The sequence below is a fragment of the Clinocottus analis genome, unplaced genomic scaffold, assembly GCF_023055335.1.
Source record: "Clinocottus analis isolate CAN_PGR_092001 unplaced genomic scaffold, fCliAna1.0.p SCAF_27, whole genome shotgun sequence".
Taxonomy (NCBI): domain Eukaryota; kingdom Metazoa; phylum Chordata; class Actinopteri; order Perciformes; family Cottidae; genus Clinocottus; species Clinocottus analis.
In genome coordinates this window covers 1,286,959-1,304,802 of record NW_027176009.1, presented here as the reverse complement: position 1 = coordinate 1,304,802, position 17,844 = coordinate 1,286,959, and the positions used below count along the sequence as shown (strand labels likewise).

Sequence of the window (17,844 nt, the reverse complement as noted above, 5' to 3'; positions counted from 1 at the left end):
GTTTCCGGGTTTTTTGTTGTTGTGTGCGTAGCGCCCTCTGCTGGCTGCTGTGTAAAACGCAGGCAATAGGCCGCAGGTGAGCGTGAAATACAGTTTTGACTCAACTGACAATATCAACGATGGAAACATTTACCACAATGTATGTTACGTTATGGTCAATTGGTCCACTTCTGCAGCTACAATCAAACCTCTGAAACTCTTTTGAGTAAATGAGAAACAGGTGTTTCCTTTTTTGATTTTACGATGAATTTAATGTATATTTTTATGTTTGACTGTGGACTATTTTCATCAGTCCAGTATGAATTTGTACCACATCTCCACAGTGTTGGTTTTGCCTTTTTATGTGCAATAAACCACAATGGTATGCATTACAAATTGAAATTCACATTTTGTTGCCTTAAATGCCAAACATTTGCCTTTCAGTGTTGACAGCAGATTGTAGGCTTTTTTTTTTACAGCATATGTTTTGGAAAAACGCAACCACGATTAATTTTTCTGATTATTACTTGTTATTATTTACACATATGTTTTTCTTTCTGTGATATATTAAAACTTGCCTGAGAAAAAGGCATTATGTATTGAATCCACAGCCATGGAAGCCAACCAGAAATGCATCAGTATCTTACCCTGCCCAAGGTTTACTGTCTGTCAGAAATCTATGTAGGATTATGCCCCATGTATGCGTAGTATTAACTAAATTAATAAAGGCATGATTATCCACCTAAATCCCTTACCAGTTTAGTTTACATTGTGCTTGGCCACACGGACCCAGGGGGCTTTCTTTGTGGCTCCGGTGCGGTTGTTCATTTTTGTTTATAGCCGAGCATCATTTTAAAACATTTTAACTGTTGAAGTGTTTTATAATGAAGCTTGAGATGATTATGATGAAATTCAAGCTGAACAGCACATTTCTCACTTCTTATGTCCCCCATTCTCACTCACTGACGAACAATACAAAGCTTGCAAGACACTTTCAAATCCACCTTGAGAGTTACACAGTTTCTGTATAAGATATAGATCACAATAGGAACTACAAAGTTCTCATAATGTCAGTTATTTGTTCTCTGAGCGTTTAAGATGAAGACAGTTTAATTCAAAAAGGGAAATAAATTAGTTCATCAAAACACAGAGGCAACATGATTTTAGATTAACACAGTTAAGAAAAAGACGTGAACAACAAATACATTCAAATACATCCAGTATATTATTTTTTCATACTGTTCAAGGTTACATTCTTCAAAGACATTTAAAATAATTTTAAAAAGAAACAGTATAATGTTGTGTTGAACGACTAATAATGAGAGTGGGAAAAGAAGATTAAGATGAATATAAAATGTCAAGCTGAGGGTGTATAATTATTATAATTATTCATGTTTGTAAAACATTCACATCATGTTGTATTTTTTGTGTATTGCAACATTGATGGGTCTGGATGCAGAGTTATAGAGCCACCACCTTTTCACAGATCCAGAAGATTTTCCAATTACATTGTCCATCATTCCAGCTGTATTTGTTCTTAAGAAACCTTAATTCTACACAGTTTTCCTTTTGACCCCCGTTGGGCTCCCCAGAGTCCCAGTAGCTGAAACCAAACAACACATCATATATTTTTAATAGAAATTACAACCAAAGACACAAAAAAAGATCAAATGCTCATAAAGAAACATTCAGTCACAAATACATTACTGAACTGAAGAGCCTTTGAACTGATGTGATAAAGATGGTGCAGGATTTCTTCCTCACTCGGTGGAGTGATACCACTTCTGTCTGAAGGGTTCATGAAGGTAGCTACCATTTTATTCAGTAATATAGCTCCAATATAGAAATACTACATTATTAATGATTGACTTATTCATTCATTAAATACCATCACAAGGGCAAAAAAGTAATGTATAAACCTTGTGCTGAGTGCAGTCCCGTCCACCCATTTCCATTTCCCCTCGGTCTCTCCATCAGTCAGTCCAATCCATGTACGCCCTTGGACTTTTATTGCAAATTCCTTGTTCATAGTAAAATAAAAACATTTCTAAACATAACTTAGATATAATCAATGATTTCACATGTTGTCTCTTGTGTCTCTGACAGGCAGATTTCACTTTACACACCTGCTCTTCTTTGCTGTTGATGATTATCAGGTCTGCTCCTCTTTGCAGACAGTCATCTCTGCTCTCTTGCCAGGACGTCTGATTAGAAGAGATGTAATAGAAACTGGGGTAAAAATACACCCATCCTGGTTGCAAGTACTGATCTGTTGAGGATAAAAACAACATAAAAATAAATGTTCACATTTTAGTCAAAAATGTTGCTGTATTTTTCCTTCTGTTAATGTCTAAAGGTTTATTCAGGTTCATCTTCAGACTCACCGAAGGCGCTCAGCTTCCTCTTTAAATCTTCTCTCTCTTCAGTCAGATTTTTGATAATGGCCTGAAAATCTGGCATTTTTGCACTGGAACTGTCTGAAAGAGACACTTTTGTTACAGAGGTTATGGTAGCATGTGAAAAGATCCCCACCCTTGTGTTGATTCAACCTTTGGACACGATATATGTGTACGTTTGGTCTCTGGATCATCTGATCTGTTTTCTATACATTTCTAAAACTGAGTCGGTTACATGGTAACTGCTGCAGTCCCTTATATATAACCATGTCTTGTTTGTAAACCCAAATAGTTAGAAATCTGTAACTGTATTCAATAGATTACAAACACACTACAATTTATACACATTTACTGACAAAAACAAGTGAGAAGACTTTCATTATATTTTGTGCCTCAAAGTGGAAAGCCTAATCCAATGTTTGCTTGATCTGAACAAACTATATAATATCAGCTTAATGTCATTATAATGCTCTCATCTCCTCCACTGGACCATGAATATAGAAGCTGTTTTATCTTTGATCCACTGATAGAAAAGTGATTAACATAGTTTGTGTTTGTTGTTCCACTATTATTCAATTGCAGTGGTTAATTTAGATATGTAAGTCACAGGGTGAAAAAAGAGAAGAAACGTAACATCACTCACAGAGAGAAAGACGCAGTCCAATGTTGGCAGCAGCTTGTAGGACACACAGGAGTCCAAAGCTCACAACAACCAGTCTGTAGAGTGTTTCATCTGTGTGGAGAATTCAGAAAGACACATTATTATTATTATTGTTATTATTATTATTATGATCAGGCATCCAGTGTAATATTTATTATACTTCCTGCACACTGTCTATGGATGAAATTGATTTTGAATTAAATTGGATACGTATTTTGTTGCCTAATAATGTTTTTTTTTTCCACCCGATTCTGACAAAAACAAAGCACTTTAAAAACTCTGTACCCAAACAGAACAAGTTACAGAAAGTATGACGCTGCCAGAAAACATGAAAGTTATTTACTCCTGGATGAAGCGTCCAAAGTCATTTCTGCCTCTCCTCTTTCAAGACAACACTCTGAAGATTTGACAAATGACGGTTGTAGCTGCACCGATCTGTAGGCTGCTTTTTCTTTTTCTTCTGCTTCTTCCTCTTTTCTGGTGACAAATCTAATTACGACACTTATACAGAAAGTTATTATTATATCTCACACTTCTTCATTTTGAGTTTCATATTGCAGACAGTTCTCTCCATATATGGAAATGAACTTTAAGACAGCAGGAGGCAGACAATCATATTGCAGGTGCTTTCTAACAATAATCTTCACAGTAACAGAGAAATGGCATGATCACTACTCTGTTGTTCACTTTTTCTTTAAAAGAAAAGGCGTGACTGTCTCAAAGTTTCAAAACATTCATATAATTGCATATTTTTCTACATAATTCACATTTAATAATTGTATAACAATCTAGAGACAGTGAGATTCCCAGAATAGCTGTTGATGGTCATAATCAGAACACATACATGTTATTAATATTAAATGCAAAAATTCGGGAAGATGTTGGTCATGTTCAAAACACAAAAAGATTGAGAAACCAATAAGCCATGGTTCCCCTGGAAGGGTTTCAAACAAAAACATCTCGATACTTCTGCATTCGTCTATTTGCACAAGAGGCTGCTGTGAAGACAACTGAGCGCCTCCTGGTGAACCTCACATGGAAATGATTTTGACAAAATTCTTGATTAAAGCAAAATTCTCAAGATGTTGAAAAGAGTTCATTTGTATTTGTTCATCATAAACAACAGACTGTGAAAAGCTTTTCTCTGGATTCATCATGATCACAGTACTGCACCGATCTGTAGGCTTCTTCTTCTTCTTCTTCTTCTTCTTCTTCTTCTTCTTCTTCTTCTTCTTCTTCTTCTTCTTCTTCTTCTTCGGTGACCAATATAAGAACAGTCTAGTGCAGGACGGCAGAAGAGAAAAAGAGTCTTTTGTTGTCTGAATGTTGTTGTTTTTTTTATTATTACTTTTGACACTGAGCATTGTTTCATTGAGATGAAATTGTTTTATGTGATTCGAGCTTAAATAAAAAATCTCAGCCTTACAATTTAGTGAGTGACTGAAACCAAACAAAGTTCTGGTTCTTTAAAACAATTTAACGCTCTTTCTCTGTTCATCCACCGTGAGATACAGAAGTGACGACTGAATCTACCAAAGAGACTTAAGGTAAGTATTTTTGGGTGAAAACCTTTGCAGTGTTAGTAAAATGATGAGATGGTGTCAAAATAGGTAGAGAGAAGGTGTAGACGGTACATGCACTTGCTGTACGGGTTGAGAGAAGTTACAGCCCACTGTGGGGACCTGACAGCATATAGCTGTGAAACACCCTCGACAAAACCAATAACTTTACTTGAAAACAAAAACCCTAACGATTTAGCCAGGGGCGAGATGAAAGACCGAAGGCATTATACCCATAACGGATGAGGATTGTTATTTCCTCCGGGATCCATAGGATAACAGGCAACGGAGAGCTATTAATCTATTAAAACCAAAAAAGATAACCGCACACCCCGAGGAGACTCGGAAACACCCAGTGAATAGTTTTCAGTTGAGTCAGAGGGACCAGACACTACACCCTTCAATCTGGATAAAATAAAACAAGCACTGGTTGGTGAATTGCACCCAAACCAAAATACCCCATGTCACCGTTCAGGCCGGCTGAGTTAAGTGAAGATAATTTACTTGTACAAGGGGAACTAAAAAATCTGACACTAGGAGCACCAACAGTAGTTTTCCTCACTCTGGCTAACCAAGCCATGAGACATGGAGGAAGCAGACCCTGCGGGGACATTTTACAATCAGAGGAAATTCATTTTCACCTCTGTGCAGCAGCGCTCTATAACATCTACAGGTGGACTAGACTCCCACAAGGGTTATGCAATTCTCCTAATGTAGTTCAATATGTTAAAGATACAAGATGGAGAATAGAGATGACTCATTACTATTAAATAACCTGGGAAACTTTTTGGGAAAGACAGAATATGTGTCCTCTCACATTCCTTTGCACAGCCAATGAGCCCGTTGCACTCAAAAGGGAAAGTGAAGAGTTAAAGAAGCACCTAAATACTGCCGCTGTCTAATGCAGACAAAGAACAGGTGGAAATGTATAGCGATATGTCCTTAACCATATGAGAGTTGGTGAGACGGAATAAAGAGATCAATGTGATATGTTATTTAAACACTGATGAAAAAAGAGGAGATTAGACACCCCACAACCAATTTATGATTCCCCCAACCCAACATAGCATGCAGAGGATCCTCTGGTATTTACAACCTCTCCCCCGCACTCCAACTCCAGCCATGGAGAGCATGAGAGAGTTAAAGAGAAAGAAAAAGAGGGGGGCTTACGAGTCGGACACATAGGAAAATAAAGGAACTGCACAAACAGCGGAAGTATTAGTGATCATGCCAGCCTTAGCTTGGATGAACAAAAATTTAAAAAAGAAGGCATAGTAATGACACATAGTTTATATTGTAGCAATAGCTTTAATGAAGATTTAGAAATGTGGGAACTCAGAGGCTTTAAGGCAACACATTAGCGCACTCAGATTATTGGACAATAATCGCTGAGTTCAGAAAAAAGTAAAAAATGTTATGAGGCACATTCATAGCCACTCTAAAGAAAAAACAGCCGACGTACTCTTCAACGAAGAGGTAGCAGAATGGCACAAAATCGCGATGATTATCTACATTCTGTTGGCGCAAACATGGAAGTAACTGTGCAAAGCGCTTTGTATAAAACAATCTGCCTTTTCCGGAAAGAATGGGAACAAAATGAACAGATTGTTATACCTAAAAGTGAAACACAAAGAATCTTGTTGAAATTCCACCAATCTCTGGGTCCCATTGGTTTAGAGAGGATGGGACTGTTCCTCAAAAACCATAAATTAACATTTCATAAATTAAAGAAGAACTTTAATGTTATGAAAAGACAATGTGAAGATTGCGCGTTAAAAGGCAGGATGTCATGTGTCAAATGTGATATGAGAAATATCAACGTGCATAAAACCGGAGAACACTTTTCAGCGAACGTGGCAGTACCCATCAACCCTGAGTAACAAATATTTTGAAGTTATCACGGATAATGGGGGTGGAGATACAAAAGTGTATCCCGTCCGTACCGCAAGAACCAGCAGATGTACAGCAGTCTTCCCTACAGAATGGTCACCAAACTATTAGAACAAATAGGATGTGAAATAATCTATTCAATTCCATATAAACCTGAGACTAGTGGGGTAGCTGAGAGAGCTGTAATATCTACAAAAAAATGGATTATAGCAAATTCCAAGAAAGATTGGGATGTTCCAGTTCAGCTACTAAACCTAAACAAACTTGTTTTTCCCTAAACTAGTTGCTTATATCCCTAAGACATCTCACCAGGTGTGGGGAGACAGAGGGAATCGACAACCAGCATAACCAACACAAACAACTTGCAAGGGCATGGATGAAGTGATTCTCCAAAGAGGTAATATTGTTAATCTAAAACAAATTGGTCAAGTATACCTGTTTTAAATACGGAATAAATAATGGCTGAGGGTTCAGATTATTCAGTTTACCATTCACTCCTCAGATGCACTGCATTTGTTTTGTCTCACTGACGACAGCGAGGGACTCAAATAGGAAAGATATCAGACCCTGAAAATCCCACTCAATATCTCTCCTGGAGTCAAAATGTACCAGGACAATGTATAATTTGTGAAACTACAAAAGCAGCACTAATATGATCCGAAAGGAACGGTTTGCCTAGGAAAACTTCCACTCATGGAGCCAGAGAAGGCCCAGGAGATTGCAGAGTCACCATGTGTGATGTCTCCGTTGCAGTAGTAGGCATTGCGGCTAATTTAGTCAGAAAGGACCATACCTAGCCTCCAGGAAAATGCTGCAGAGGAGGTTACATAGGACTCACCACATGTGACAGACAAATGTATATCTGTCTCAAAACAGATGTCCTGACCAGGACAACTTCAATCCTTACCATGATGGAATTAAATTAAATAATTTGCCATCAGTGCACAAGGAAGGACGATAGAGGCAGGATAATCCTGACCAAGATGAAACAAGAAAGTGGGATGGTAAAACCCTACAAAAACACAGTTAGGGGACTTTATTGCTGACACCTGGCAGACGTGGAGATATGTAGATAAGCCCTTCAAGTACTATGCATGCCCCATTACCTCTCATGACTGGGCAACTGACCTCTCATGTTCAGGGGACGAACCAGTGACCTCCCGACAGTATGAGAGGAAGTCGGAAATGAAATGGAAAGGGGAGAAAAAGATCTTACAAGTAATCATAAACATGAAGGCTAGCTGCACTTGTTGCGCAGCTGGCCTTCTGATTCTCCAGCTGCAACCAGGTCAAGAATAAAAACAAAATAAAATAACTCAGGGTGTTCTTCTGTCTTTCCTAGGATCATTGAGGAGAATGAGAGTCATAAAACCTATCGAGGATCTGGAGAGCCCACGGGCCCCGTCAAAGGACCCAGACCTACAGGAATACACATTAAATAAGGAGAACTCAAAATGGAAATGCAAATTACTTAAGAATTTAATAAATCTGATGTTGCTTGTGAATATAGTAGTCATCGCCTCGGTCGCTTGGGCCTCTCTGGGTCAAAGGACCATGTGGTAATATACCACGCAAACTACCGTGTATAGACAAACCCAGATTGTAACATGGGATAAGGTCAATGTGGATATAACGACTACTGGATGCTTACAAACCTCAGACACATCTGCTGCATGCCACACTAATAGGACATTATGGAGAAGGAATTTCATTTTAATGTTTCTATATCGGCTAAACATTTCTAAGTTAAATGTCATTAAACCAGACTGTATAAGCTTAAGCTGGAGCGGCTTCCAAACCCAGTGCAATTATTGGAGGATCCTCCTCAGTTGGCCTCTTTAAATTGGCAATGGCAATCCTTGATACAACTATGGGTCCGAGGGAACACCATAGAGAATAGAAAATCATGAGTTACTTACACCTTTGGCGATAAAAAAGGAAAATCAAACCTAATATTAAAATGCACAGACTCGGAAGAAGCAGAACCAATTCTATCTTGCTCTGATATACATGTGAAGGACAGACAGTGACGGGTTTATCTTCAAATGAGAAACAACACAGAACCCTTTTCAGTCATTGCTCTTGTATCAACAACAGTCGTTCAATCACCTGGGACTGCCAGAGAAAAGCCTGGTTTCCAGGACAGGAAGAGACGAAGCCATGGCCGCAAGAATCCACTAATCAGTCGTTTACAACTTTCTCATTTCCTCCTGGCTATGTCAATGAAACCTTAGATCTGCTTCAACACATCAAGCCTGATCTCTCCACACCCTTGCAACAGATACGGACCCCAAAAAGAGAGCGTCGCTCCTTTATCACTAAAATACAGGAACAAACATGTAAATATTGTGCATTAAAAACAGAATCTCTCCAGTCAAGGGATTTAAGTGGCGTTTATTGGTTACATATTCAAACGCACCTTTAAGGATAGCTCAAGACCAAACTTTACATATACATACGCAGGATAATACCCATTTTGAACATTTCATATGGGTTCCTGACTACAAAAATGGACAAGGGACACAAAAGGGGAGACATGAGTGTGACAGTGATGGACAATGTGGACTGTGGAAGAACAGTTTGATTATGAAAGCATGCAGAAGATGATAATGTATTCCTCTGATGTTAACGGCCACCCACATAGTGTTGCCCCAGGTGGAAGCATTGAATGGTTAAAAAATCTAACTCCCTGTATAGAACAAAATCAAAACAAATCAGGATCTCATTTTAATGAAAAAATGGTGAAATTCTGGAGCAATCTAGTGTTCGGACTTATTGGAGAATGTAACGCGACCAGAGAAGGAAGCTTTGCCTTACATCACAGTGAGAGATCAAAATAAATAACTAATTTACAGAATGTTTCAGAAACAACCTGGTGGCCCCACTCATTATGACAAACCCAGGAAAAATACAGGGATTTAAATATGAATTTTACAAAGAGGTTGATAGTCATAGTCGACAAGGTACAAACTACCTCACCAATTACAAAAAAAAACAGAACATGGATTCATCAGACTGGGTAATGGACATACTGTTAAAAAAACCCTGAATAGAACCCATATTAAACAAAATAGAGCGTCCTTTAATCCCCAGCTAGTTTATCTCCGATAGGTGAACAGAACAATATGTGTAAACTGTATCAGCTCATACCTAAAATGTATCACTGGAATGGATGCTACCAGTTGCAAAAAGAGGAGTATAAGATTGGAAAAAAAGTGCAAAGAACATAGTGAGAGATTCAACTAATTGGCCCAGTCTCGTTCCATAGGATTATGAATGGAAAAGGGGTTATGAATTATGGGCAGAAGTATGTGGAGAATCTGAATTGCAGTGGATTCAGCCGAAAGCAAATCTACCACACAGAGAAGTTGTCTTTGGAGAGGATACAATAGTTCTCAATAAAAGATGGGAATCTAAAACCGGTTTTGAAACTTGTATTCCTAATGGCATAGGCAGAAATATAAATGACATAAACAATTGGGAAGCGATCCAAGGCATATTTTATGCAGCAGGACAAGGCCTGAGTATCATAGGCTCCTCCATTATAGGAACAGGCCAAGATGCAATTAATGGAGAGGAATGGGTTTAATATTAACTGTTTCCAAGAATGCTGCTATCGGTTGAGAATGAATTATAAGAGTTGTGTTAATCACAAATCTGTTAGTATGCATTAGTAAGGAAAGTATTTGGAAGATACAAGAGGGGAAAGACAGAAAAGACACCCTTCAATAAAATACAATCTAGGGCCATAAAATAGTAACCCCGCCCACCTACGTAAACTGAAGTGGGAGGACCTTTTTAACAGGATATAATCAATGAGAAAGTGGGAAAAATTTAAACAGACACTCAGTGCCAAGTTAACAAGATGGAAGGAATTCAAGAAGAAAATGATTTTCAACATTTACAGATGGAGATAATAACGGTAGGATCAATCCTTTGATGTCTGGAGTGAATATTGCCTTTTATAATGAAGTAAGGAATCATATCTGTGAACATTGTGGTTAAAATAAAATGTTTGGTTAAAGATCTATAAACTTTACCTGCGAAGAATTAGGATCTCAAATGTGGTAATGTCTGGTTGCTGTACTGAGAGATCATCCTTCCAAAACAGGAAAGTAATCACTGTCATAATATCAAATGTAGAAAACAAATAATAATCTAGAAATATCTACTTTTCCCACTGCCATGATATATATAGTGTGAACTGTGGATAGTAGTTGTGTGTCTGCAATGTTTAAGTAAAAGGAGAATAAATAAATAAAACATTTGAAAAGGAAAAAAAGTAACCACAGCTGTCTCAAAGGACAAATAGAGATGGAGTTTGTTTCAAGGTTATGAAGAATACATTAAATAATATATAAATAATTATCTCTCCTAAAAAGGATGGACCCAGCACCTCTCGAGGAAGACAGACGGCCAAGAAGAAGAAGGGCACGAAGCATTCTCAGGCTGTTATTGCAAGCAACATGTGCCTTATCGACACGAGATCCAAGAAGGCCCGCAATAAAACCAACAAGAATGAAGTGGACATCGTTCAGTTAGTGAACCCACTGGAACCTGGACCAGGGGCTGAACCCATGGAGCAGGAGGCCCCAGAGAGACCAGCTCCAGCCGAGATGACATCCTTGACACCAGGACCAGTTTCCGAGGGACCAGCTTCTGCAGGACCAGCTTCTGCGGGACCAGCTTCTAAGAGACCAGCTTCTGCAGGACCAGCTTCTGAGAGACCCGCTTCTGAGGGACCAGCTTCTGAGGGACCAGCTTCTAAGAGACCAGCTTCTGAGGGACCAGCTTCTCCGGGACCAGCTTCTGAGGGACCAGCTTCTAAGAGACCAGCTTCTGAGGGACCAGCTTCTCCGGGACCAGCTTCTGAGAGACCAGCTTCTGGACCAGCTTCTGAGGGACCAGCTTCTAAGAGACCAGCTTCTGAGGGACCAGCTTCTGAGGGACCAGCTTCTAAGAGACCAGCTTCTGGACCAGCTTCTGAGGGACCAGCTTCTAAGAGACCAGCTTCTGCGGGACCAGCTTCTAAGAGACCAGCTTCTGCAGGACCAGCTTCTGAGAGACCCGCTTCTGAGGGACCAGCTTCTGAGGGACCAGCTTCTAAGAGACCAGCTTCTGAGGGACCAGCTTCTATTGGACCAGCTTCTGAGGGACCAGCTTCTATTGGACCAGCTTCTGGGGGACCAGCTTCTGCGGCACCAGCTTCTGAGGGATCAGCTTCTATCAGACCAGCTTCTGAGGGACCAGCTTCTCCGGGACCAGCTTCTGAGAGACCAGCTTCTGGACCAGCTTCTGAGGCACCAGCTTCTAAGAGACCAGCTTCTGGACCAGCTTCTGAGGCACCAGCTTCTAAGAGACCAGCTTCTGCGGGACCAGCTTCTAAGAGACCAGCTTCTGCAGGACCAGTTTCTGAGAGACCAGCTTCTGAGGGACCAGCTTCTGAGGGACCAGTTTCTAAGAGACCAGCTTCTGAGGGACCAGCTTCTATTGGACCAGCTTCTGAGGGACCAGCTTCTATTGGACCAGCTTCTGAGGGACCAGCTTCTGCGGGACCAGCTTCTGAGGGATCAGCTTCTATCAGACCAGCTTCTGAGGGACCAGCTTCTCCGGGACCAGCTTCTGAGAGACCAGCTTCTGCAGGAACAGCTTCTGAGAGACCAGCTTCTGAGGGACCAGCTTCTAAGAGACCAGCTTCTGAGGGACCAGCTTCTATTGGACCAGCTTCTGAGGGACTAGCTTCTATTGGACCAGCTTCTGAGGGACCAGCTTCTGCGGGACCAGCTTCTGAGGGACCAGCTTCTATTGGACCAGCTTCTGAGGGACCAGCTTCTGAGGGACCAGCTTCTGCGGGACCAGCTTCTGAGAGACCAGCTTCTGGACCAGCTTCTGCGGGACCAGCTTCTGCAGGACCAGCTTCTGAGAGACCAGCTTCTGAGGGACCAGCTTCCGCGGGACCAGCTTCTGCGGGACCAGCTTCTGAGAGACCAGCTTCTATTGGACCAGCTTCTAAGAGACCAGCTTCTGAGGGACCAGCTTCTATTGGACCAGCTTCTAAGAGACCAGCTTCTGCGGGACCAGCTTCTGAGAGACCAGCTTCTATTGGACCAGCTTCTAAGAGACCAGCTTCTGAGGGACCAGCTTCTGCGGGACCAGCTTCTGAGGGACCAGCTTCTATTGGACCAGCTTCTGAGGGACCAGCTTCTGAAGGACCAGCGTCTGCGGGACCAGCTTCTGCGGGACCAGCTTCTGAGGGACCAGCTTCTATTGGACCAGCTTCTATTGGACCAGCTTCTGAGGGACCAGCGTCTATTGGACCAGCTTCTGAGGGACCAGCTTCTGAGGGACCAGCGTCTGCGGGACCAGCTGCAAACAGAACCAGCTTCTTCAACAACAGCTTTTACCAGACGAGCGCTCCAGTACTGACGCCGACGTTAGTACCAACACACCACAGGATGCCACCTGGAGAGCAATATCGCCAGTTCTTCGGCATATTCCCAGGTCGGGTGAATTGGCATCACATGTCTAAGCCTCTTTTCTGGCCGGATATAAGATACATGAAACCTGGAAGAGATTTCGGGGGCGGCGTGGAAAGAGGATGGAGTATTGCAAAGTACAAGGAGATGAGAAGGTGTTCCACCTTGAGTCAAGAAAATCAATCTGATCGGTTCTTGCGACCTTTGCCACCTCCGAAACCGGGGAAACTTTCCCTGAGGCTCCGGATGTGGGATCACAACTGTGGTCTGAAATGGTGTGAGATGTTTGTGGTCAACAGAGAGGGGAAACATGTGGAAACCATGTTCCTGGTTCAACCCAAAAGCCTTGTGGTTGGCAGGAGATCTGGAGTGAGGGATAACAGTGACTATTGAAAATGTGACTTTGTGGGGTCCAAGGACTTTGATACTTTCATGAGGAGGATGTTGAGTGATCGAGGAAATTATGAAAGTAAAAAAGTGTAACCAATACAAATGTATAACCATTTAGATTTTCTTGTATAACCATTTAGATTTTCGTATTAACCATTATATATATATATATGTATATATATATATGTATATATATATATATATATATATATATATATATATATATATATAAATATATATATATATATATATATATATATATATATATATATATACTGTTTGGTCTTTATTTTAAGTATGGTTTGTGATTAGACTACATAAGATGCATAGAACGCTATAAGTTGCTATGTTATATCCTCTTTTTAGCTGATGTGTATTATATGTTTTTTCCTGGTGAAAGCGTGACTTTTGTATTTTGGTGTTTCAAAGAGGGGGAAGAAATGCATGTTCGGTGTGCCTGGCAGTCTAATGCAGGACGGCAGAAGAGAAAAAGAGTGTTTTTCACCAGCTCTGAACGTTGTTTTTTTTAAAAATTATTATTATTACTTTTGACACTGAGCATTGTTTCATTGAGATGAAATTGTTTTATGTGATTTGAGCTTAAATAAAAAATCGCAGCCTTACAATTTAGTGAGTGACTGAAACCTTTAAAACAATTTAACGCCCTTTCTCTGTTCATCCACCGTGAGATACAGAAGTGACGACTGAATCTACCAAAGAGACTTAAGGTAAGTATTTTTGGGTGAAAAACTTTTTTCAGTGTTCATCATTTTAAAACACTTTAACTGTTGAAGTGTTTTAAAATGAAGCTCGAGACGATGATGAGAAAATACAAGCTGAACAGCACATTTCTCACTCCTTATGTCCCTCATACTCACTCACTGACGAACAACACAAAGCTTGCAAGACACTTTCAAATCCACCTTCAGAGTTGTAGAAATTGAACTGTTACAGTGTGAACAGTTAAGAATTAACATTTATTTTTCGCGAGCAGAAGTGAAGAATAAACTTTAGAGAACTTCCACAATTACGGCATGAGATATAGATCTGTTTTTTAGGAACATCACAACAGGAACTAAAAAGTTGTCAGTTATTTTTTTCTTTGAGCACTTTAGGTGAAGAGAGTTCAATTTAAAAAGGGAGAGAAATTAGTAACTAGTAACAATTACATTCATGTACATACAGTGTATTATTTTGCATACTCTTATAGGCTACATCCTTCCAAGACCTTTAAAATAATTTACAACAAAACAATATAATGTATTTTGTATAGAACGACTAATAATGTGAGTGGGAAAAGAAAATGAAGATGAATATAAAATTTTGAGCGGAGGTTGTATAATTCATACTTGATGATTCAATTATTTATGCTTGTATAACATTCACATCATGTTGTAATATCGTGTATTGAAACACTGATGGGTCTGGATGCAGAGTTATGGAGCCACCACCTTTTCACAGATCCAGAAGTTTATATCATCACATGACTGATCACACCAGTTGTTTTCTTTGTCAAGTTTACTCATTTCCACACAGTTTTCATTATGACGGCCGTTGGGCTCTCCAGCGTTCCAGAAGCTGAAACCAACAACACAATACAGTTTTGATAAAAATAAAAATAAAACACATAATATAACATAACACAAATGCTGCAGCTCATGAAGAAACATTCAGTCACAAATACATTACTGAACTGACGAGCCTTTGAACTGATGTGATTACTTAGCTTAAAAACAATGCGACAAACTAAACAAATCTTTGAACTATACCCTAAAAAAAAGCCAAGTGATCCATAACTTCCAACTACAATACATAAACAACATACCAAAACAAATCCTAACTGCTTCTCTTTTGCACTCTGGATAGATGCAAACGACATTTTGTTGTCACAGTACTTGTATTATGTGCAATGACAATAAAGTTGAATCCGAATCTAAATCTGAAATCAAAGATGGTGCAGGATTTCTTCCTCACTTGGTGGAGTGATACCACTTCTGTCTGAAGGGTTCATGAAGGTGGCTACCATTTTATTCAGTAATATAGTGTCAATAGAGCAATACTACATTATTAATGTTTGATTTAAGCAAGGGTAAAAAAGTAATGTATGAACCTTGTGTTGAGTGCAGTCCCGTCCACCCATTTCCATTTCCCCTCAGTCTCTATGTCAGTCAGTCCAATCCACGTGTGCCGTTGGAATCGATTTGCAAATTCCTTGTTCACAGTAAAAGAAAAACATTTCTAAACATAACTTAAATGTAATCAATTTCAGCCACCATGCATCCATTGATATGATGTCACACTTTGTCTCTCGTGTCTCTGACAGGTAGATTTCACTTTACACACCTGCTCTTCTTTGCTGTTGATGATTATCAGGTCTGCTCCTCTTTCCAGACAGTCAGCTCTGCTCTCTTGCCAGGACATCTGATTAGAAGAGATGTAATAGAAACTGGGGTAAAAATACACCCATCCTGGTTGCAAGTAATGATCTGTTGAGGACAACAAAAACATAAAAATAAATGTTCACATTTCAGTCAAAGCAAAGTAGTTTTATAAAACCTTTTTATGATGTTGCTGTATTTTTTTTTCTTTCCATATCTAAAGGTTTATTCAGGTTCATCTTCAGACTCACCGAAGGCGCTCAGCTTCCTCTTTAAATCTTCTCTCTCTTCAGTCAGATTTTTGATAATGGCCTGAAAATCTGGCATTTTTGCACTGGAACTGTCTGAAAGAGACATTTTTGTTACAGAGGTTATGGTCGCATGTGAAAAGATCCCCACCCTTGTGTTGATTCAACCTTTGGACACACTATGTGTTAATCTGTGGATTAGTTCATCTGATCTTTTTTCAATACATTATTTCTAAAACTGAGTCGGTTACATGGTAACCGCTTCGGTCCCTCATGTGAACTTTCTCTCTGCAAAGGTTGACTTTGATAAAGTGAAGCAGAACGAAGTTAGAGATGGTTTAGTACAGAGAAAGTTTGCGTTGGGGCACATCTGTGATATTGAAATTTTCTCATGGACCAAAGCATATATTTCACTTGTATATAACTTATGGTGTTCAATACATCCAAATACAGCAGTTTTGGGCTTTTATTTTATAAAACAAGCTATGATTTACAGTTTTATATAACAAAGCTCAGTCTTCAAAGTCAACACAGTTTAAAATGACTCACAAAAAGCGAGACGCAGGGAAATGTTGAGAGCAGCTTGAAGGATGCACAGGAGTCCAAAGCTCACAGCAACCACCCTAAAGAGTTTTCTCCCTGTGTGCAGAAATCAGACAGACACACACACACACACACACACACACACACACACACACACACACACACACACACACACACACACACACAAACATAATCAACCTGCTAGTTATCTGGATAATTTGAGCTCTGTTGACAGTTTGGGAGGACTGCATGTAAGGGCAGCTCCATAAGCCATGATGTTCTTATGAGATGAACCATGTCAAATAAATACATGAAAACATGAACATAGCCTGTAGGCCTTTCGTATAAAAATGACTCAATAAACAAAACAATTAAAATAGATTATTGTTCTTGGATTTCTGAATCATCATCAATAAAATCTGTATCTATATTATTAAAATGTTGAACGTAGGTGTTCTGCCTCACCAGACACGGCAGCAGTCCCTCCACCATCCCGTTGGGCGTCGGTCTTGGCGTCGGTCTTGGCGTCGGGAACATTCACATCGTCCATCTCGGATTGCTCTTTATGGATAAACCTGGCCATGTTTACAAGCTGACTGGAGAGCGACAATGCTGGATAGAGAATGTGTTTTTCTTGGGACACTGATGTGTAATCCACTTCTTTTTTTTTGCTCATTGCTTTGTCCTTCCTCATTTTCTCCCTTGACAACAGCTTCTTTGTTCTTCAATCAATGCTCAAACCAGAATTGATTTACTGCAACACTTCAGAGTGAACTCTAATTTGACTTTGTTTGACATACAAAGTTCATTAGACTCTGTTGAGGTTTTTTTTTTTGAAGAAGAAGAAGCAAACTTTGGCTTTAAAATGACCACAGTTTAATCAGAGATAGAGTATTTTTATACAAACATCTGTCTTGCTTTTTTTTTAATTCTTAATGAACGACAGATGAACTGTTTGCAGAACAGCTTTTTCATCCTTTATGTTTCTTTTATAAACAAAACTATTACATTCTCCTCAACCTCACTGCAGCCTTCGACATCATCAGCCACAGCATCCTTCTCTCCCGCCTCGAATCATCATTTATTTTATTTGTTTTATTGCTTGGCTTTCAGGAACTGAAAGCCAAGTAACTGTTATGTGAAGTTTAACTGTTATGTGAAGTGACTTTGAGTACTTAGAAAAGAAGAAGTGACTTTGAGTACTTAGAAAAGCACTGTATAAATAAAATGCATTATTATTATTATGCAAACATTATTGCATTACTCTCTGATACTTCATGATCAGTCAGGGCGACATCAGATTGGCAACAGATGATAAAAAAAA

At 39.6% G+C, this 17,844-nt stretch overlaps 3 protein-coding genes across 3 annotated transcripts; all 3 read right to left on the bottom strand.

The window, feature by feature from the left end:
• Positions 1-1,440: 1,440 nt before the first annotated feature.
• Positions 1,441-3,404, bottom strand: LOC137795275 (CD209 antigen-like protein E). The gene is made up of 6 exons (XM_068592651.1): positions 3,380-3,404; positions 3,019-3,108; positions 2,364-2,456; positions 2,106-2,248; positions 1,899-1,999; positions 1,441-1,582 (listed from the first exon to the last, which is right to left on the bottom strand). The coding sequence occupies exons 1-6, from the start codon at positions 3,402-3,404 to the stop codon at positions 1,441-1,443; spliced, it is 594 nt and encodes a 197-aa protein (XP_068448752.1).
• A 7,615-nt stretch (positions 3,405-11,019) lies between these two features.
• Positions 11,020-12,978, bottom strand: LOC137795027 (spidroin-2-like). The gene is made up of 2 exons (XM_068592238.1): positions 12,927-12,978; positions 11,020-12,851 (listed from the first exon to the last, which is right to left on the bottom strand). Exons 1-2 carry the CDS (start codon positions 12,976-12,978, stop codon positions 11,020-11,022), a joined length of 1,884 nt encoding a protein of 627 aa, XP_068448339.1.
• Positions 12,979-14,787: 1,809 nt separating this feature from the next.
• LOC137795025 (CD209 antigen-like protein E) lies at positions 14,788-17,103 on the bottom strand. The gene is made up of 6 exons (XM_068592237.1): positions 16,986-17,103; positions 16,527-16,616; positions 15,981-16,073; positions 15,695-15,837; positions 15,462-15,562; positions 14,788-14,929 (listed from the first exon to the last, which is right to left on the bottom strand). The coding sequence occupies exons 1-6, from the start codon at positions 17,101-17,103 to the stop codon at positions 14,788-14,790; spliced, it is 687 nt and encodes a 228-aa protein (XP_068448338.1).
• Positions 17,104-17,844: the final 741 nt, after the last annotated feature.